This window comes from Peromyscus maniculatus, chromosome 10, assembly GCF_049852395.1.
Source record: "Peromyscus maniculatus bairdii isolate BWxNUB_F1_BW_parent chromosome 10, HU_Pman_BW_mat_3.1, whole genome shotgun sequence".
In the NCBI taxonomy this organism is placed as follows: domain Eukaryota; kingdom Metazoa; phylum Chordata; class Mammalia; order Rodentia; family Cricetidae; genus Peromyscus; species Peromyscus maniculatus.
This window is the reverse complement of record NC_134861.1, coordinates 67,485,164-67,503,412: the sequence shown is the minus strand read 5'-3', so window position 1 is coordinate 67,503,412 and position 18,249 is coordinate 67,485,164. Positions and strand designations below refer to the sequence as shown.

Sequence of the window (18,249 nt, the reverse complement as noted above, 5' to 3'; positions counted from 1 at the left end):
GTGTGTGTGTGTGTATACACATCTGCATTGAGGAAGATAGAGTGTTAACCAAAACACAGCTGAGCATCCATATTACTGCACCACTTCGTATCACTTGAGCATCCAGTGTTTGTCAAAGTGTAGTATGTCACTCAACATCTAACTTTTTTTTTTCTTTTTAAAATTTATTTATTAAATTTAATTTTACATATCAGCTACGGATTCCCTTGTTCTCTCCCCTCCCACCCCATCCCACCCCACCCTTCCCCCCAGCCCACCCCCCAATTCCCATCTCCTCCAGGGCAAAGACTCCCCCGAGGATTGAGTTCAACCTGGTAGATTCAGTCCAGGCAGGTCCAGTCCCCTCCTCCCAGGCTGAGCCAAGTGTCCCTGTATAAGCCCCAGGTTCCAAACAGCCAGTTCATGCACTGAGGACAGGATCCAGTCCCACTGTCTGGATGCCTCCCAGGCAGATCAAGCTAATCAACTGTCTTATTTATCCGGAGGGCCTGATCCAGTTGAGGGCATTTTCTTTTTTTTCTTTTTTTCCTTTTTTTTTTAAATTTTTTTTTTTTTAGTAAATTTATTTTACAACATCATTCAGTTCAACATAATAGCCACAGATTCCCCTGTTCTCCCACTCTCGCCCCCCCTCCCCCTCCCCCCACCCCACCCCCCATTCCCACCTCCTCCAGATCAAGGTCTTCCCCGAGGACCGGGATCGAGATGGCTCGGTAGTTAAGGGTAGTTAAGGCTGCTCTTCCAGATGGTCCAGAGTTCAATTCCCAGCAACCACGTGGTGGCTCACAACCATCTATAACAAGATCTGGTGCCCTCTTCTGGCCTGCAGGCACACATGCAGGCAGAACACTGTATACATAATAAACATCTAACTTCTATAGCGGTGGTTCTCAACCTCCTTAGTGCTGTGACCCTTTAATACAGCTCCTCATGTTGTGGTGACCCCCAACCATAAAATTATTTTCGTTGCTCCTTCATAACTGTAATTTTGCTACTGATACCCTCTGTGCAAGAATCATTCAACTTTCAAAGGGGTCATGACCCACAGGTCGAGAACCATTGTTCCAAAGGAACAAGAATGCAGCATAGAGTTCAGTGGGGTGAGTTAATTACCCAGTACTTAGACCTGGCACTTTCTTGAAAGAATTATTAGGGACTTAAGTAGCTGGGAACAAAGCAACAGGTAGTTTTTGTAGAAATCGCACACTCACCGTTTTCTTCATGGCAGTAGTCAAATCCTGCCACACTACACCTTCGAAAAACCATCTTATTCTCAGTGAGGGTTCCTGTCTTATCAGAAAAGAGGTACTGGATCTGCCCAAGATCCTCAGTGATGTTCAGGGCTCGGCACTGAATGGTAGAATCCATTTTCTCATTGTAGAAATCTATATCACTTTGAATAAAATAGATCTGTCCAAGCTTCACGATTTCAATGGACACATAGAGAGAAATGGGAATCAAGACCTAATAAAGTACAAACAATTTAAAAAGGTTAAAGTCAGTGCAAAAAGGTGAAGACAGCTAAATAATGTGCAAAGATAGAGAAGTTCTCTGTTGACTCCGGCAGAAATTACCTGCAACAAGATGATCATGGTCCAGAACACATAGAATCCTGTCAACACAGGTGATATCACCCGTCCATCCGGCTCAGGGATGTTAAAGAAGACCATGTTTTCATACCTGCTCAGCCATATTCCATGACCTTTAAAAAGTACACAGACACAAAAGGATGTTACACAAACAGTATGTAAATAGAGATCTACACCCCTCATGAAAAACAGACGAGAGTATATGCTTTGAATATTAATTGTTTGTTCTTTAAAACAAGCTCAAACTCAAAGGGCTACATAGTCTCTCATCCTTGACTCTCCCTCTTAATCTCTTCCCGGGTCCCTTCAGTATAGTGGCAAAGTGTAAGTGGATACACTTAACATCAGTGTTTGTCAAGCTAAAGGCTAAGAAAAGAAAACAAGTGAGGAAAATTAATAAATAAAAATCTTCCCCAAACCAAACAGAGATATTATTTTGGAAAAAAAAAATGTATCGGATGATACAGACAAGATAATAACAGATAACTGAACTCTACCCACCAAGTGCACCAGTTAAACACATCACGACCAGAAGCAGGACACACCAGAGGACATCTGTATTTGCTCTTCTCTCCAGTTTGCTGCGCTTATACCGTGGTCCGCTGTTGTTCAGCATCGCTTTGGTTTCATGACCTGCACGGAAAGCATAGTAGGTCTGAGGATGCATAAAGCAAGAGCAGGGGGCAAACACCGTGGTTAAAAAATCCCCCGGCTGACAAGTTAATCAAAGGTGGAGTTAATCAAAGGTCAGTTTAATCGACGGTTTAGTTAGGAAAACCAGGATCCGTGGTTAAGTTCATCGGGGCACAGTTCCCCTTCCGTGGGTTCCATTCTGAGGAAAGGAAACATGTTAACACAGAGGAAGCACAAAGGAAGGTAGGAATAGGTCGGAAAAGAACAAACCTGCATAAACCACAATGCCTACGACAGCCTCTGTGTTCCTAATGGTGCATCCTCTGAGCAATAAATTCTCTTTGCTGAGGCCCACCCGCTCCTTGTTGGAATGTTCCCTGTAAGAGAGGCAGTATATAGATTAATGTTTAAATAGCAAAGGGAAGGAGGTAAGAGAACAGTCTTTATCCTGGAAGGTTCTATACCCTGTGTGGGAAGTTTGACGGCTCAGAGGATAGGCTTCAAGTCTCTGGCCCATTTGCTTTTGGTGTCGTGGTTAACCCGCGGTGGGTAATAGAAATCTGCAGCACACTGCAAATTCCCATTACGTCTCGAAGGTTGTTAAGCTGTCACATTCCATTACTGCAAGAACCCAAAATTACTCTAAAGGGCCTGCTTTCCCAGGGCACACTGCATTTGAGGACTTCATCGCTGGTGACGGAGACAGTCTCGATTTAGAACAGTAGTAGTTCTGATTTGGCTGAAATTAAGAATCCTGCTGGACACTGACAATTGGTGGCTGCTGAAGCCATTAGATGAAGGGCTGATGGAGAACTGTATAATCAAAGGCGAAGGCTGACAGTGCCAATCTGGTAATGGGACAGGGGACATCACAGGCCTCCGAGTTACGGGAAAGGAAGTGAGAGCCCCAGATTCTTCATCAGAGAATTGCAACCCGAAGTCTGTTGCTCTGAGGCTTTGTGACTCCTCTGGAGTCATAAACAATATTTTGCATGGATAGATGTGTACATCTTAGAGACAGAATCTGATTCGCTCAACAGATTCTGAAAGTGCCTAGGGACAGTTGACAGATAAAAGGGCCAGGGAAACAGGTAAAATTGACTAGAAGGAGACAGTTGGCCAAACCCAAATATGGTAACTGCTCCCAGCAAAGACGGCCTCAACACAGGAAGGAGGCAATCCACTCAGCCGGAAGTGGGGTACATGACCTCATTTCTTCAGATAGGAAAACTAGAAATTGATTAACTAAATGTCATGTGTAGGACGTACTTTGGTCCTGTTTTGAATAAGACAATTGTCAGAAAACATTTTTTTTTCTCATCAGCTGGAAAAATTTGAACAAATTCCCGGTACTAAATGAGATGAAAGAATGGTTTTGATTCTCCTCAAATGTGATCATAGGCTTTGTATTTTTATTAATGTTCTTTTCTGCTCCAAGTATATGGTGATGTACTCTCGGTGAAGTGATGTGTCACAGGGCCGGGAAAGGAGGCAGGAAAGATGGCCTCATGTTAGCGCCACTGTGAAATGGCCGAGGCTGGGTGGAACCTGGGTGCTCATCACATTTTTATTTCCACTTTCACACATTTGGAGATGTGGGTAATAACCAGTTTCAAAGTTATTGAAGTAATTACTTGACTAAACTGTGACAGCCATAAGAGTACAGGGCAAAAATCAGTGCAATATTTACAAAATCAAGCAGAAATCACCTTTCACACACTGTGAAAATGTCATCTTAATTTTATCATTAGATTCGGATGGTTGTCTAAGCAATGGTCATTAGTTTATAAGCTGCTGTTGTTTCTTCCAAGTAAAATTTGTCAATAAACCTACTGCCCCGTCTCTCTGGAACTGCAAAGAAAATAAGTAAAAACCCTACAAAAGTTTCATCTTGTACACAGAGAGGAAACCAGTTGGCCATTTTACGCCCAGTTTTACAGACTTTGTTCTATTTGGGAATCTGTGCAGAGATGTCAATTCAAGAGGCATCCGTGAACCTAACCTAACTCAACTCCTTGGGTTGAGTAGGAGCTCACTCTTTAACTCAAGCTCACATCAAACCTAGACTGGCTTCGAACCTGTGACAATCCTCCTGTCACAGCCTCCAAAATGATGGGTTTACAGCTCTTTGGTTTTATAGATGAGGAAGGTAAATCTAAGCATTCACATTGACAAATGGCATCAACAAGTTCTCACTGATGCAACATTTGCTGCAGAATTCTTGCAGAAAGAGTTTTAAAACATAAAAACATCATCTCTAAAGTTCTTTAGCTAAAATCAGTTTTTCTTCCCTAGACTCCATATTTTCTTCATGTATTTATGAAGGACATCAGTTTTTCCTTGAATGTCTTGGTATGCTTTAGATGTCCAGGAAATGGGATCAAGACAATTTTCATCTTTAAAAATAGGAGATTACGTGGGAAATTTTCTCTAAGAATTATGTCTGACTTTTTTCTTATAAAAACAAAGTTAATGAGTATTAATTGGCTCAGAGTAATAAAAAATCTAAGTGCTGGAAGCCAAGTTTGAGATTGGAAAAGACCCCAAATTACAGGTGTCTTTGCAAAGAGTTAAGGACGGCACTGTAAGTGTTGAGTATGAATACTGCTATGGCTTCCCACACTCTTAAGGCAAGCTTCCAAATCAGCAACGCTTGCCAACCAGAATTGCACATCTGCTACTCTAATTCCCGAAAAGGGAACAGACCATCCTAGGATATCATTTATGTCTGCAGAACTATTTCCTTCCAAACTTTAACATCTCCTGGGTTTAATATGGAGCTCATGAAGGTGGGCATGGTGATACATGTCTGTCATCTCAAAAAGCTGAGATAGAAGAATAACAAATTCAAGGCAAGCCTGGCCTGCATAGTAAATTAAGGCCAGTATAAGCTATGCAGTCCCCAAAGATATTCTTACACCACTGGAAGAGGTGATAGGAATATTTTTAGAGGGTTTTATTGTTTAGATTGTTTCACTATACATGGAGAAGAGCATTTATTGAATTACTTAGGTATACCACATTATCGATGGCCAAACTTGCAGTTTCTAATGATCTACACTGGATATGAATACACACAACCATTTTTGAACTAAGTATAACTTCTTTCATGCCCACAAAGGTAAGTTACACATCACTCACAGAAAGCCTCGGAATCTGCTGAGGTCATTGTTGGGACTTTCACATTCTATCCTACTGGAAAACTTCTCAGGATCAACTTCAGAATCCTAAAAATATTTTGCCAACATCAAAAAAAGAGAAAGAATTCATGATTAAATCTCGGTATTTAAACATTGTATCATCTTGGTCAATTCTTAATACATATAGTAATTAAGGCATATTTTTTTTTGTCTCCGAGTGTGTGCTGTAAATCTCCTAGGATGAAGAAAATACAGTCATAATTATGGGATCCATAACAGGAATCAGAATGACCTTAGAATGCTCATATGGCATCTATAGAAACAGGAGAGCTTTTTCAGATTAATCACGTGATGCAAGTTACGTGTGGAAGTGCACACAGGGCTCTGCATCAGAGCTCCCACTCCTGGAGCAAACAGTGTCAATAAGGTGTGGAAAATATTTTGTTGGTGGTGCCTAGAACCGGATGGTTTGCTAGATTCAGAGCACGTGGAAATACCTGGGAGTACATAAGCCTTGGATCTCAGCCAAAGTTCACGAACAAAACTCCCAAGTAAGCAGGACATAAATATCTCACACAATTCCCTAGTGGAGCAAGCAGACACTGTTATGAAACCAGTAGCGATGCTGGCAAGATGATGCTAAAAAATGAAGATGTGGCTTCATTAAGAATGAGTCACCAGCTCGGGCCTGGTGGCTCACGCCTGTAATTCCAGCACTTGGGAGGCTAAGGCAGGAGGCTTGCCATGGGTTTGTTATGAGTTTAAAGCCAGCTGGGGCTCTTAGGTAGTGAAGTTCAGGCTGGCATGAGCTACAGAATATCTTGAGAGAGAGAGAGAGAGAGAGAGAGAGAGACTGGATATTGCTGTTTGAGTATATTTTTATGTCACTGTAGCAAATATGCAAAACACGAACTACATGATAATATGATTCAATTTGTTAATAATACCTAATGAATGTCTTTGATGTACTAGAATCTACATGATGCATGTTAACTATATTGACTCATTTCTTTTTCACAGTCCAAAGGTGCTGGTGCATTACAATCCGGCCTAAGGACAGCTGAGGAGACACAGAGGTTCCAGGAAGTTGCCCAAGTTCTCAAAAGAAGCTGCGAATTACAAAGGAAGTAGCTGTGCTCATGCGGAACTGAACCAAAGCGTGCCTGTTAGCCAACCGGCAGCAGCCTAACACACACTGAGTGCTGTAATAGACTCCTAAGCTGTGCAAGATGTTGTCAGAATCATAGGAGCAGGGATGCTTATAAAATGACACAGACGGAGAGCTCAGAGGCAGCTGAACCACAGAGGGATCTGCTTGAAGATCCATAGATGGGAAGAGGGGTCCAATATGAGAAGAAATTGTAAGGTCCTTGGAGGCAAAACACAGTTTTATTTATGCATGTACGATGAAGAAATTCCAACTTCTTAGTACTTCAGGTTTTAAAAAAAAGACACTTACAATTTCAAAGCCTTTACCTCAGGTGCTTCCAGACATGGAGAAAGGAAAGTGATATTTAACTATGAACGTGTTTTCACATGAGTCAAATGATGATGCTAAGAAAGAGACATCATGTCCACGTCAATATGAGGAAGCTCAGCATAAAATGTATTTGAATAACTTCACAAGACCATTACTTTCTGAATAAAAGGCACAAATCAGTGGCAGAGCAAAGATTTATTTATTCCAACCTGTATCAATCTAACTTCCCTTATTTCAGAAGATGCACAGCCTAGAAGTCAGTGGCATGAGAAACCACAAAAGTGTTTTTATTTTTGTTATTTTTTTAAGCTTTGGAATATAGGTAATCAGACATTTTAGGAACAATGGTGAACACAGAAAATGTAAAACCCTAAGAGTAAGAAAATGAAATTAGCAGGTGATTATTTCTATGCAAATGAACTCAGCTGGGTTCCCCTAATGCAGCGCCACACAGTCTGATTGCAGACCAAGGAGTGTGAACTTCAAAGTCATTTTTATCCCATTATCTATAAAACATAATATGCATCCCCTGATATCTGAAAATGGATTAAGCCTTCTGTGATTCTATTTTGCTCGTGGTAAAAATTAAATTAAAAATCTCTTTATCTATCCTGTGAAAATGAGCCCAGCCCTTTCCTGAGGAAGAAGGAATGCCCACAACCCCAGCAGAGAAGACATTCTTTACCTGTTCTGCATAGCCACGCACCACCTGTCTCTGCTTTAAATTGCTCTCTCCGTCAAGGCCGGAAGTCTCAATGTGACAGATCCCATCAGGGTCTGTGGAGAAGAGCAAGACCATGTCTGCAGGGATGATCTCGTTACAAGAGAGGCGAATGAAGTCCCCCACAGTGACATGTTTCCAGCAACAGTCAATGTACTTCTTTTCTTTCCTAAAATCGAACCAGGGTATTAAAAAAAAAAAAAAAAGACAAGAAAAGTAATAAGAGGAAACACAATTATTTCTTAAAATCTTAGTATAGAATTTACAACTTTTTGTGTAATGCTAACGGAGACACTACAGAATTGGTAAAGTCAAAATTTCACTGAAGCTTCATTTGGGAAATGTAGTTATTAAGTCACTAAAAGGCTCTTTCTTCCCACTGTGGGATTTTAAACACTTCTGCTGTTGGAATACAAGTCTAGAACAGAACTACAATTAACATTACATGACTAGGTTCATATGTAGAACAGTTCTTGCACGTGATCAGGAATCAAGGACCCGGAGCGGCGACAAGACATGTTGTCTGGTCTTCGAGAGCCCTGTGACACACACCTATGCTGGATAATTATGGAAAACCTAATGAAATGCAACACCCCCCCACAACATTAAATAATTGTTCTACCACATTACCACCTCTAATTGCCACTCAACAGAAACAAAAGCAGCCTTCCATATCCACGGACTCGGCATCTGAGCATTCCAGCAACTGCAATTCGAAAATGTTCGAAAAGAAAAACATGTACTAAACATGCACAGACTTTCCTTCCTGCTGTCCTTTCCTAAAGAAATGCATTTGACAACTATCGATGCCGCTTTTGCCTTGCATCAGTATTCTGAATGCTCTAAAGATTAATTAAAGTGCACAGGCGAACATGCATAAGATAAAAAAAAAAGCTGATGCTGGCCAGGCGGTGGTGGCGCACGCCTTTAATCCCAGCACTCGGGAGGCAGAGCCAGGTGGATCTTTTTGAGTTCGAAGCCAGCCTGGGCTACCAAGTGAGTTCCAGGAAAGGTGCAAAGCTACACAGAGAAACCCTGTCTCGAAAAACCAAAAAAAAAAAAAAAGCTGATGCTGCCACATATGATATGAGGGACTTGGGCATCTCTGCCAGTCTCCTGTGCTCCCCGACCCTCTTTCCAAACACTGACAGAGGAGTTTACTCCTGAGTCTGCAGCATCTGACCCCTTCAAGAAAGAACAGTAAAGTTTATCCCTTCTAAAACATCATTTCCCATTCTATAATTTTTTTCAATTTTTTTTTTATTTTTTAGTTAATGTTTGTATGCATGTACACTAGGCATTGTGGCATATACATTGTGGTACACGCTAACATTCAAGAGGCCAAGGTATCAAAAATAAGTAAGTAAATAATTGCAAAGTTATTTATTTTCTATTATATTTATGGAGATAGAATTTGTATTCACTCCCTAGAATCCTGAGAGTTACTTATAATCAAAGTTTTATAACATATTAAAAGTCTTTATATCATCAAGTTAAATGGAAAGCTGCCCTAGATTACTTGAATAGCCTCTGCCATACAAACTACATCAGCTAGGTAAAGAAAAGCTTAGTTTGAAGGGATAAACAAATATAAATAAGTAAATAGCTTTACAAGTGCCTAATGCCCAATATCAAATCTAATTAGGAGAAATCTTTGATTTCTTAAGAATTTGTTAGTCTACAGAGAATGGCTAATCAATAATTTATTTTGTTTTTTTTTCCCCCCAAAATTCTTCCTAGTGTCTACATGTACTACTGAATTTTTCCATGGAGAGAAATAACAGAAAAATTTAAAAAATAGGTAGAGGTTATACTTTGAAAGCTCAGTTCTATCTGCCACATATACCTGGGAAAGGGATTTCTGGGTATTCTAGAAATTTTATTTTACAGAAAATGGAGTCACTAAAGTTCACACACACACACAAAAGGTGTGTCTCTACTTCTGTATTCTCATTCCTGTAACAGAGTCGTGGACTACTGAGTTGCAGCCTAGTTAGCGGTTAGAACAGACAAGACACCAGTGGAAAGTTACTGAACTAATTCAAAGGATGGATGAGAAGGCTCAGATAATAAGGTGGTAGCAGGAGAAATGAATAAAAGATTAAATGAAGGCATAATTAGATAGCAGAGAGAGCCATTTCCTGACTTGTTCCATGTAAGCAACTTCAAGGATGACAGAATGGTTCCTAATTTGCATGATAAGGTGATAGACAATGCCTTTCGCTGTGTTCCAGTTTTTGGAAGCAACTATTCCATGTGAGGTGAGACAGAAAATTCATCGTAAGAAGTTTTTATGTGACACGAATTAGGAGGTTGAGGTGTACAGCTGGTGTAAGATTCTTATCCAGATGTTGTGAGTAAAGACATGGATGTGGAAGTCTGTGGTCCGTAAAGGGCAAGGGACAACAGGCAAGGAAGGAGACAAGCATCCTTGGGTGAAAAGTCTTTAAGAAGATAGGGAAGTGGAAGGGCATCCAAAAGGAAGTGATGTCATAAAAACCAAAGGAGAAGAAACTTTCAAAGAGAGAGTATCATTAGTCCAACTCTACAAAGGGACCCTGTTTAATAAGAACCAGCACACCTATGACATTAGCTCATCAGGAGATCTGATGACCTCCAAGAAGGGTGACTACATGAACTCTGTTGAGAAGGAGAATGAAGGAGTAACTGTTGGTGATATGTACAGGTCAGAAAATATACTTGACCACTGAGGGCATGCATTCTATCCACAACTTGTTTAAACCCTCCTATTGTGTGGGTAAATGGTCCTCTCAAAGCCCAGGGATTGAAGGTGCCCTCCAGTTAATGGTACTATTGGGAAGTGGTTTAACATTTAAGAGCTGGGTCCTTGTGGGAAGAAGGTATGTCATTTTGAGTGTGCACTTGAAGGGACTGGCCCCGGACCTCTCACTTCCTGGCTGTCATAAGGTGAGCAGTTTTCTCTGTCACATGAACCTGACATGACAAGCTGCATCACCATGTGCCCAAAAGCAATGAGAGCAGACCATAGACAGAAACTTCCCAAATTGTAAGTCAGAAGAACCCTCCATCATTTTAAGATTATTCTATCAGGTACTTTATTATAATAACACAAGCCCAACCAGTCTCTAAATCTTTCCATGTTCATCACATAGAAGACACTCAAGTTTGTTTAGTGACTGGATCTTATGACAACTCTAGTGATGTGAAAACTTTGTGAATAACTTTTATCTTAAAGACAATCTAAAGAAAGTCATGTCTTCTGTATTAGTTCGTTCTAACTTAATTTGGCTAAGACAGGGCTTAAGTGTTTAATTTCTACAGGAGTGTTTGTTATTTTTATATGATATTTACCCACAGAAATGGACTACTTTGTGATAGGCCAGATATAAAACAAATTTTCAGCCTGGAAATGTTAACACTCTTCTTCCAAAAGTTTGCTCCATTTAATAGCCCCATGTTTTCATCCTAAATATTCTGAAAAATATTTTGTCTTCCATTATCTTTTTAATATTCCATGGGCATTTAAATCAGCATATGTAAATCAACATGGTATGGCTTTATAGCCTATTTTTATTTCTTTTTATCTTTATTGTTCCAAAGACAATTTGGGGGAGAAAACATAATAAACATTATTTCTTCTATAGCTCTGAGCAAAAATAAATTGCCTAGAATATAGATAAAAAGATATCAAGTTACCCAGGTTTCTTATAAACTGCAATCATGAAGTGATAAAATGGATATAAGTGGTTAGAATAATGCATTTCATCACTAAATGTATATGCAAATCATCTAAAAGGACCCCAGAGAAAAAGTTCTACCAGGTCTCCCATTGGGCAGTTAACATCTAGGAAACAGAAAAACGCTATTCCAAAGTCTCCCATGCTAATCAAATGACTTGCCTGGGTGCCAAGGAACCCTCTTGCTAACCGCCATTAACCTGTCATCTTAATGCTAGTGGCTAAGCTTTACTTAGCTCTTAGAATACACTCATCACTGTGTTTGCTGTTTTATCATTATATTCAAGATGAAATAAATTGGACCTTTAGGTAGCTTATGTAATCTGCCCAAGGCTACAGAGCCACTAAGTGGGGGGGGGGGGGATCAAAATGATAACATTTTAGGAAAATACAGAAACCAAAGACACATTATTGACTGTAGACTAGTGGTAGAAGTCAACAAGCATTCACCCTTAAAATAATCTACACACAAAATGCACGCACACACATATATATTACATACACGTGCACACATATAGTGTCCTCCCCTTTTGCTAAATTTAGTGTCACAAACTCTGGATTTTGTCACTATGATCATCTTCCAGCTGGTGTCCAAAGGCCAGTGTGGTCTAGCACGCCACCTCTCTGTCTCTGGCATTTCCTAAGTCCTCCAGGGTTACTGAATGACTCATGTTCTGTGGCTTTCAACTGCAAATCAGAGACTTTTACTCTAAAAACTAGTATTTGGTGGCATGTATCAAGGCTTTTTGTTTGTTTCCTTCATAAATAGCATAAAAATTAGAAGCATTTTTTTCACTGTTCAAGTAATCTCACATCATCTTACAATGATAAAAAATAATCTTTTTTTAAAAAAAAAATGTTCTGAAAGGTACTGAAGAAGTCTAATTATGAACAGAGTTCACAGTCTTTCAGACTTTAGCTTGAATGCCACATCTTCAAACAAACTTGCCCTAAACTTTTTCTCTTTGATTCTCATAAGAGAATCTCTCTGTTTCTCACAAGTTGCCCTGAGCCATGCTGTCTATTAAGTATTCACTTACATCTAAAAAGAAGCACTTAGGAGCTCATATCAGGAGCATCACGGTTCAAAACTCACCTGAGTTCCCACTTGGATACACGGACTTTCTCTTTACATACTGCAAATGAAGTTACACAATAACTGAATTTACCGGAATAAACCCTCTGCAGTGGATGCCTCGGGTATGGCTACAATAGGGTGCCTTGGGTTTTATGCACAAAAAGAATTCTATTCTGTTTTCACAACCCTTTCCTCCATAGATAACTGACTTCCCATATTCCATTCAACTTTTTATATCTATTCAAGTTTTTTTCTTTATCTTGATCCTTATTGTGGTTCTCATACCCAGGCTGGTAACTATCTTACCTCAGTCTCCCAAGAGCTGAGATTATAGGGGTATGTCACTGTATCCAGCTCTCAATCCAGTTCAAATCCTTTCAGTTCCCCAGTGACTGAGTCAGAAGTTTTTTTGGTTTTTCGAGACAGGGTTTCTCTGTGTAGTTTTGCGCCTTTCCTGGATCTCTCTCTGTAGACCAGGTTGGCCTCAAACTCACAAAGATCCGCTTGCCTCTGCCTCCCCGGTGCTGGGATTAAAGGCGTGCGCCACCACCCCCAGCTTTTTTGTTTGTTTGTTTGTTTGTTTGTTTGTTTTTCAGGTCCATGATTGACAGTAGCTCTTGTTTCCCCTCTAAGATTTCAATTAAATTCATTGAAGGATTTTAAGAAGTGTTAACTAAAATCAATAATAACAACTAGGGGTGTAGCTCAGTGGTAGAACACTTGACTAATATGGAAAAGATTATGAAATCCTAGGTTCAATCCCTGGTACCAGATGAGAAAACAAAACAAAACAAAACAAAATAATAACAGCAGCACAAAAATGGTCCTTATCATACGTAAGGGTAGAAAGACTAACATGCTTATAAATGATACAATATATCTTTAGGGACACACCCATCCCACTTACCTACTGTAAACTTTGGTTATTAAATTGTTGATCTGCTTGTCGATTTTGTACTTCCGGTAGTCTTCCAAGCCATCTTTTATTGCAATAATTGTGAGGACCACCACCAGAGGCAGCATGGTGATTTCCTTCTGGAAGGCTTCTACCAACGGCACCCAGTTCAGGACCACGAGGAACAGGAAATACAAATTGGCAGCCCTGCAAGCCAAGCACACACAGGGAGGTCTGCACACAACACTCCAATGATTGAAATAAAGGAGGCAAGACTTGGGTTGTTTTTTTTTTTCTTCTTCTTTTGTTTAAGTCAGTATTAGATGGTTTCATAGGTCACAGAACAGGGAATTGGCAGAATCTAACAAATATGAAGTATTTATATCTGTCCAGGACATTTGGCTGGGATCATATTTTAATAAATATAAGATTTTTTTCATTAAATATGAAATAGTGAACATTTGAACGGGATAGTCTCAAGTTACATAATGCATGTTGAAAAAAGGAAGTACTGTTTTCTCCTTTAAAGTTAAAAAGAAAAACCCAGGCATTCTGAGTCGACACATTAGATTCAAACAAGGCTCAAATCTAAAGGCTCAAAGCGAGCAGGGACACCTGAGATTTACTCTCCTTGGGCTTTCCGTTTCTTTTCACACTATTTAGAACCATAGTACCCAGGGAATTCTTCTATCCCCCAAACTTTGCTGTTTTATATATTCAGTTAAGAAAAAAAAAAAAAAAAGAACAAGAAATCTCAGTCCTGCACAGCTATCAGGAATTTTCCTTTTCCCTTCGACCATGAAACTCCTTAAAAGCATTATCTAGCGCCGGGCGGTGGTGGCGCACGCCTTTAATCCCAGCACTCGGGAGGCAGAGGCAGGCGGATCTCTGTGAGTTCGAGGCCAGCCTGGGCTACCAAGTGAGTCCCAGGAAAGGCGCAAAACTACACAGAGAAACCCTGTCTCGAAAAATCAAAAAAAAAAAAAAAAAAAAGCATTATCTATCTGAATGTCTCCTTTGTCATCGTCAATTTATTCTGTTTTGAAGTTTTCTTTTTTAACTGTCTTTGTTAGCTCTGTGGCTTCAATTATTTCTGTATGGGTCCCATCCAAGTCTACAGCTCAAGAGAACACTGTAAATTCTGAAGTTAATTTACTCATCAAATGTACAGTGATTAAAGTCTACAGATGTTGCCGGGCGGTGGTGGCGCACGCCTTTAATCCCAGCACTCGGGAGGCAGAGCCAGGTGGATCTCTGTGAGTTCGAGGCCAGCCTGGGCTACCAAGTGAGTTCCAGGAAAAGGCGCAAAGCTACACAGAGAAACCCTGTCTCGAAAAACCAAAAAAAAAAAAAAAAAAAGTCTACAGATGTAAACACCTATAGCCCTCAAGGCCATTAACCTCACAACCTCACATCTGCACTTTAAACATAACCACTATTCAGTAAACGTACATAGAACCTATGAAGTATAAATCATGAGAATCTCCGGACTCAAACAAGCAGCTCAGGCATTTTCAAAACAAGGAACTGAACAGCCCAGCTGCTTTTTAGTTCTGCCTTTCCTTTTCCTGGTGAGTTTTCTAGTCATCACAACATGTCCATCTAAGGTTCTTCTCTTGCCCTTATTTTCCCAAAGCTAGATTATAACGCATGTAATGGGCCATCCTTCCCTTCATTCCCATGCTAGCATAAGCATGGGGTCTCCCTGACAGCTCACCAGGGTATATGCAGCGGCATCCTAACTGATACGTTTTCTTCAGTGTATTTCTAAGGCCTTTCTTTTGCTCACCAGACTGCCTCCGTACAGACACAAGCATGGTTTTCTCTTCTTCAGAACCCTGCCTGCTGTATGGAGTCTCAATTCTCTATTCTGACAGCAATACTCCTCTGCTGGGCTAGACCCATCTGTCCATTATCTCCTATTGCTCCCCTACCCAGACAGTAGGTATCATCAGAGAGGGAACCTCCCAGGCTTCAAGCGAAGCCTCTATGCTGAGGTCTTTGTGCTTTCACTGATATTCCTTCCTCTCCATGAGATATGCTTTGCCAATTCCTGGGCAGAAGACACCCCACCCTCCATAGTCACATTAAGTGTCACATCCCCTTCTACTGTCCCATGGACTAGTATGATTTCCCTTGAGGCTTCCACTCTGATTGACAGCACTCCCACTCTGCCCTCTCACTGTTTCTACACATACATAGATAACCTACAGAATCTATGGGGAAACTAGCAAGTTATACCTGCATTCTCTTCCCTGGCCAAGATCTCAAGTAAGCTCCGATAAATGCCTGTTCAACTGAATTACATCACCGCCTCACTTAATACCATCATATTACATTTGCTTAAGAGTCCCTTTATTTTTCCTGTTATCAAGTAAGAAAAATCTGCAATTAAAGCGCAACATGGTTTAATAGAAAGGACATTGAAGCAAGACAGAGAAGGCCCAAGGCTATGGCATCCACTCTGCGGCTTGTTACTGGTGTGGCCTTGGCTGTGCCACAGACGATTTCCTATCTGAAGATAACAGATAACGTCATCTTCTCTGATAAACGGAAGACATCCTTCCAACTGTAAAGAACCGCGTGAATCCCAGGCACCCTCACTCCAGCCCAGACTTGAATCTAAATTGCCTTGGATGAGCTTATGGAGCACACAGGACTATGATGAAAGTGGGTGGGTTGGTGGGAGTTTCAGTAGAGGATTGAGGGACAGTCTGAGGCTTTGCTTTCTCTAAAAGTACCACAGTACCTGTGAAACTGCTCGAATAAGTTTCTTGGCACAAAATTCAGAAGTGTGTACTTGGTTGTCCGTATTCGGTTGTTCACGTAGGTTCCAGAAAACCTTTCATACTCGTCTCTGAAGCACTGAAGGTGAGGGATAACGACGCGGTGCTTTCCTGCCGGCTTGGGGGTCTGCGGGGACTTGCCCCCACAGACGAGCAGTGAGGAATAGTTGTATGGCCTCTCATCTTCATCCTGGGTTCTCCCACTCGTCAGCCGATGCCAGTGATGTCTGGCCCACTGAAGAAGCTCAGTCATGTCCAAGATGCAGGGAGACCCAGGCGGTGCAGGTGATCTGGCAAAGAAAAACACACTTCCCATAAGCCTCTGTAGACGTGTAAAAGACAGTACAGTTTTCTATACCAGAAAAATACATGGCTTAGTGTTTTCCACAGGTAATTGCAAATGTACAGCTCATCACTGTTACTCCTTTTAAACCAACTTATTGCTAAGGCATGCACCTTCCTCCTCATGAAAAGATAGCGCCCACAAGGCCTTTCTATGACTTGGAGTAACAACCTTGGCTTTAATGTATGTAAGTCTTTTTGCTTCTCTAGTCATCAGCTTTTTTGAAACTGGACTATGTGTACATGTCAGGAAGTTGTCCTGAAGCTTAATTGAGTAGCCTGCAAATGATCCAGCCTAAGGTCTAGTAGACAGTGAGACATCTATGTGGATCACAAACATGGCTACAAGTCCTTCCCACCCCTGGTCATCAAGAGGTGACCCTTTCTTTGCCTGATGAATATCTTTCTCTACACTGGCCACATGCCTCAGTCTGGCTAAAGGAACAGTAGGAAACAAGACAGCGGAAGTCTGGAAAGTGTGGTCAGGCTGCTCCTTCTCACTGCTCCCCTGAGCCCCTTCACCACCACCGTGACCCACTTGTACCAATGCTACTGCGCATGTGTGGCTGAGGCCACCGGTTGTCAGCTGACCACATGGGGCGCTCAGATGACAATCTAGAGCAAAGAAGAGCAGGAGTGTCCCCAGATGAACTGGACTGAAAACAGCCACCTACCAAACTGAGTCCACCAAGGTTCTGTGCCAAACTCTAAGTGATGCACAATCCCATCCTCATTTTCTTTACTTTGAAGTTTTCCCAGAAATGTACTGTTGAAGAGGAAAAGCCTAGCATTTACTAAGAGCTTCCTATATTCCAAACACATTGCAAAACCCTCTATGCACATTATTTTACTACTCAATCAATTTAGGGCCGAAGAAATGGTTTAGTAGTTAAGACCATTGCTGATCTTTCAGAGAGCCAAAGTTCAGTTTCTAGCATCCATGTCAGGTGGCTCACAACCTCCTTTAACTCCTGCTCCCAGGGACCTGATGCCGTCTTCTGGCCTCTGTGGGCACCCACATACATGTATGCATGCACATGTGCACATACATAAAAATAACTATTTTTTAAAATTACATCAATCCTATAACACAAGTAGATACAGCCTATTCAAGTCATATCTGTCTGAATCAAGAGTTCATTGTTATTGTACTTCATTTGCCCAGTTTAGAGGATATGACACTTGGAAAATGTCCCTCAAAATTCATAAAATAGGTAATGAGCATGTCATTGAGCATGCCACAAAAAGTCCATAGGCCTTGATTTCCATCTTGATTTATCAAAGTCATTGTTTACAGATCCACACCTAAGTTTCTTACTTAGGAAATCTGTAATGTGTCCTTGTCATCTGAATTGACAATATCCCAAATGAACTCTGATTTGGGCATCTACAGATTTTATGGGGGGGGGGATGGGAGATGTGTTGATACTGCACTAGGCTAGAATCCAGACACAATAAAGACCTGGAGCCCTTTCTCCAAGAGCTGAGGGTCTAAGTACATGCCAAAGGCAATCCTACTGTAAACCCTATTTCAGGTACCGTTGTCCTTTAGGAAGATTATTCAAGGAGATTTCCTTTCTAAGTTTCACTCCAAGTTTATAATGTGAGTACTAATTCATTTTTCTAAAATACCATACTAATCAGAAGTTAATTATTTTCCCCTAAGGACATTGAAATTAGACTCAATTTTTATGAATCTAAAACCCTAAGTCATTATCCACCAACATGGGCAGATCTGTCCTGATTCTCCTCATTCCAAGGATCAATATTTGAACAATCCATTCTTGATAGCACATTTGTTCACCGTGCATTGGGCCTTACACAATCCAAGTACCAGAGCTACTGGACATCATCCTATTCTCACAT

General features: G+C 40.8%; 1 protein-coding gene across 1 annotated transcript in view; it reads right to left on the bottom strand.

Annotated features, from left to right (window-relative positions):
- Atp10d (ATPase phospholipid transporting 10D (putative)) overlaps window positions 1–18,249 on the bottom strand; it is a 91,935-nt gene that overhangs the window by 49,252 nt on the left and 24,434 nt on the right. The window contains exons 2-9 of the mRNA XM_006979680.4: window positions 16,005–16,331; window positions 13,268–13,462; window positions 7,528–7,732; window positions 5,364–5,449; window positions 2,493–2,599; window positions 2,091–2,222; window positions 1,575–1,702; window positions 1,212–1,464 (exon numbers count right to left, since the gene is read on the bottom strand). Coding sequence (XP_006979742.1) covers window positions 1,212–1,464; window positions 1,575–1,702; window positions 2,091–2,222; window positions 2,493–2,599; window positions 5,364–5,449; window positions 7,528–7,732; window positions 13,268–13,462; window positions 16,005–16,294 — 1,396 coding nt within the window. The 5' untranslated portion in view covers window positions 16,295–16,331. The remainder of the gene's footprint in view (window positions 1–1,211; window positions 1,465–1,574; window positions 1,703–2,090; window positions 2,223–2,492; window positions 2,600–5,363; window positions 5,450–7,527; window positions 7,733–13,267; window positions 13,463–16,004; window positions 16,332–18,249) is intronic.